This window comes from Archocentrus centrarchus, chromosome 16 (assembly GCF_007364275.1).
Source record: "Archocentrus centrarchus isolate MPI-CPG fArcCen1 chromosome 16, fArcCen1, whole genome shotgun sequence".
NCBI classification, from domain to species: Eukaryota; Metazoa; Chordata; class Actinopteri; order Cichliformes; family Cichlidae; genus Archocentrus; species Archocentrus centrarchus.
The window spans coordinates 1,926,559-1,930,456 of NC_044361.1; the positions used below are offsets into that span (position 1 = coordinate 1,926,559).

Below are 3,898 nucleotides of genomic sequence, written 5' to 3' on the forward strand. Positions count from 1 at the left end.
TTATTATTTTCAATGAATTCATTTCAAAAGAGGGGAGAGAGTAGAGGGAAGACGCACAGCAAAGGGCCACGTGTCAGACTGGAGGCCTGAGCTGCTGCTCCAGCTGGGTGGCAAATGGTTTCCTGCTCAACCAGTGAAAACAGATTTCCCTAATATTTGTTCTGTGTAGTTATTTATGAGTCCTTACTAAGATAATCTGACAGTAATCGTTTTTTATTGTCACAAGTTATGGATTACTCTGTTCTCTGCCAAACTTCTTGGATCACCTGCTTGTTTGGCCTTCCAACACTGCAGAGTGCCCTCTGGTGGACAAACGTTGCAATATCAACACTCACAGCACCGTTGAAGGGTGTTTTACACGTCTCCTCTTTAGTTTTTTAAAATTTGATTTGTCAGCCTCTATAAATGTTGATAGTGATATATCAGCAAATGGCAAATATTAATCTCTGTGTATCCAAAATTTCCATGAAATGCTGCCGTTCAACACAGTTTGCTGATTTGTCATGAAATGTCAAAGAAACACGTCATTTGGCCAAATAACTGCTCATCAGTTACCCAGTTAGAGCATGTGAAAATGTGGAACCATCATTTAAAAAATTCCAGCATTTAAATGGTTAATAATTAAACCCTTCAAATTAAATCTGGAAATCTAAACTTACTGTGAATGCTTTATTTGAAAACCATTTTCAGGGTTTTCCTGGCTCAAAATGGGCTTTTTTGGGGGGGGGGGGGACTGTGCACGTGAGCATGATTGATCTGCATAAAAAGGACATTTGTGCTACATGTGCTACTGAGGCTCCTGTTTGTTAAAGTAATAAATTATTAAGTTGCCAGTGTGTCTGTTTCTTCAGACTTCGATCATCTGAAGCAGAATCAGCTGTTTGGCAGCAACATGGGAGCAGCCAGCATGCTCAACTCTGCTGCTCAACTCTGCTGCTCAACACACAAACGTGGCTCCATTTAAGGGGAAATAACAGATTTCCTACAGTACCATTCTCGGGTCTTCTTGAAGTTGATTTTTGTGCTGACGCCGCTCAGAAAAGCATCCATTTAAAAAAATCTCGCCGCTGGCTGTGACGTCATGCCCAGTCGATGCCACTCAGCCTCAACGCAATAACATGATTTCTTTTTTTTCCGATTTCTCAGGCTAACGGAAACTGGCAGGGTCGAAACTCGCCCCCGTCTGGCACCTCGCCCCACAGCGACCAGTCAGAAAACTCTGACTGATGGCCCCGCCCACTGACGCAGATCGACAGCGACGGAAAGATTGACGACGGATAAAGACAGAACGAATGATATCACACCTCCCACTTGGCTGCAGTTGTTTTTGTATATTGTTTGTTTGGTTTGGTTATTTTAAATGTCTTTTTTTTTTTCCTTTTCTTCTCTCACAGCTCAGCGTTGTCATAATTATGTTTGATGAGCTGAGTGCACAGATGGTAGAGTGTGTGTGTGTGTATGCGTGCGTGCGTGCGTGTGTGTGTGTGTGTCTGTCGTGTGCATGCTGGTGTGGTTTTCTTATTGGGGGTTTGTTTTCCACTACTTTTGACATGTTACTGAGATGTTTGTGGTTGGGGAGGGATGGGACTGTATTATCATTGTTTTTAGCACACTATATCATTATTATTAATATTATTACTTTTATTATTAGTGCAACAGCTATTTTCTTTTAACAGCTCGTGAAGAGAGACGACATTTAGTGAATGAGAGGGCAATAGAGAAAAATCCAAAGACTCTGTGTGTTTGTTTCTCTGTTTTGTTTTCTACTGGGCTGATGTGTCCCTGTAAAATGAATGAGGCGTGCCTGAGTCCATATTAATGGTTTGAATGAGTATATCAACAGTGCTGTCTTTTTTTTCTGTACAGTGAAACACCTGTATTCTCTCTCTACCTCTTTTACAATAAAGACTCTCTGTATTCACAACCAGCTGGAGTTCAGCTGCATTCGCGGGGTCATAATGAATAAACTGAACCATTAGGGGGCGCTACAGCAGGTTAGTTCATTCAACATACCAACAGTAATTCATTCATCAAGAGCACTGAAAGTAGGTCGATAACAATTACATACAGTATACATTTAGAAAGCAACTGCACTTACATAAACACACAGAGATGAACAATATGTGTATACTAATGAAAAGGACACCAAAGCCAACAACGATAAGAAAACACCCGTTCTGTGTGCGCATGTAGATAATGTAATAAGCAGGATACTTTATAGAAGTGCTGATGTTCTCTATTAGTCTGTGAGGGCCTGGCTTTTTTAGTATTGACTGTTAATTCCCCCAATAAAGAGAATGCTGCTCATAGCTTTGAAAATTATCATTTATAAATACTTTACAAATACTGACAATCTTCTGATTACCTCTGGATGAATACACAGATCTAGGCTGATTTCACAGGAACTAACACTGAATAAGTAGATCAGATTAAAATGTGGACAACACATCGTGATTTATTTAGATTCATTATTATCAGGCTGTCCTAAAAGCTCCCTGAAAAGCCTTCAGCTGATCCAAAATGCTGCAGCTAGAGTACTGACAGGGACTAGAAAGAGAGAGCAGATTTCTCCCATATTGGCTTCTCTTCATTGGCTCCCTGTTAAACCTAGAATAGAATTAAAAATCCTTCTCCTCACCTACAAGGTCTTGAATAATCAGGCCCCATCTTATCTCAAAGACCTCATAGTACCATATCACCCCAATAGGGCACTTCGCTCTCAGACTGCTGGCTTACTTGTGGTTCCTAGGATACTTCAGAGTAGAATGGGAGGCAGAGCCTTCAGCTTTCAGGCCCCTCTTCTGTGGAACCAGCTTCCAGCTTGGATTCAGGAGACAGACACCCTCTCTATTTTTAAGATTAGGCTTAAAACTTTCCTTTATGATAAAGCTTATAGTTAGGGCTGGATCAGGTGACCCTGAACCCTCCCTTAGTTATGCTGCTATAGGCCTAGTCTGCTGGGGGGTTCACATAATGCACTGAGTGTTTATTTTTATTCACCTCTTTAATCATTAGTTATTAATCTCTGTCTCTCCCCCTCAGCAGATGACCCCCCCCCCCCCCCTCCCTGAGCCTGGTTCTGCTGGAGGTTTCTTCCTGTTAAAGGGAATTTTTCCTTCCCACTGTCACCAAGTGCTGCTCATAGGGGGTCGTTTAGACTGTTGGGCTCTTTGCCTTACAAAATAAAGCACCTTGAGGCGACTGTTGGTTGTGATTAATCTAAATCAGGATTAATGTTGCAAAACTGAATGACAGACTTGCATGAAACTGCCTAAAATAGACAGTGTCGAGTCAGTCAGTGGATTTTTTTCTTTCCCTGAGTGGGGGCCCACAGGAGTTTCTGATCAGTGTAGAAAATAAGCTTGGGTTTGTGTTTGAATGTTTGTGTGCAGCCTTAGATGTGGGCTACTGCATGAAATCTGCTGCACAAGAGTACAAGTATTTATACCCCTTACTTAAGTAAAAGTAGTAATATTACAAAAGTTTTAGCATCAAATATATACTTAAAGTACTTAAATTAAAAGTACTCAGACTCATATACACAGTCATATTTATTATAGGATTATTATATTAAATAATAATCATAGATTCATGAATGTGTATATCCCTTAAGCACAGCAGCTTGTATCAAAGCTGCTGGGTGGTTTTATTTGTAATATATATTAATATCTATTTCAAAATCTGTATAATAACATATAAGGTTTTAAATAAATGTTATGGCGTACAAGGCACAATATTTTAATCCAAATTATTGTGGAGTAGAAGTAGAAAAAATGGAAACATTGGAAAACTATACTTTTAGTAAAGTACTTGAATAAAAGTACTAAGTTAGAGTAACCGTACTGAAGTCTGGTGAGAGAGCTGCAGGGATGCAGTCACACCACACTGCTGGAGTCAG

The 3,898-nt window shown here is 40.1% G+C and overlaps 1 protein-coding gene across 1 annotated transcript in view; it reads left to right on the forward strand.

Moving 5' to 3' along the window:
• LOC115794961 (pre-B-cell leukemia transcription factor 1) overlaps window positions 1–1,927 on the forward strand; it is a 9,582-nt gene extending 7,655 nt beyond the window's left edge. Inside the window, 1 exon segment of the mRNA XM_075074432.1 lies at window positions 1,147–1,927. Within this exon segment, the coding sequence (XP_074930533.1) occupies window positions 1,147–1,227 (81 nt within the window). The 3' untranslated portion in view covers window positions 1,228–1,927.
• Window positions 1,928–3,898: the final 1,971 nt, after the last annotated feature.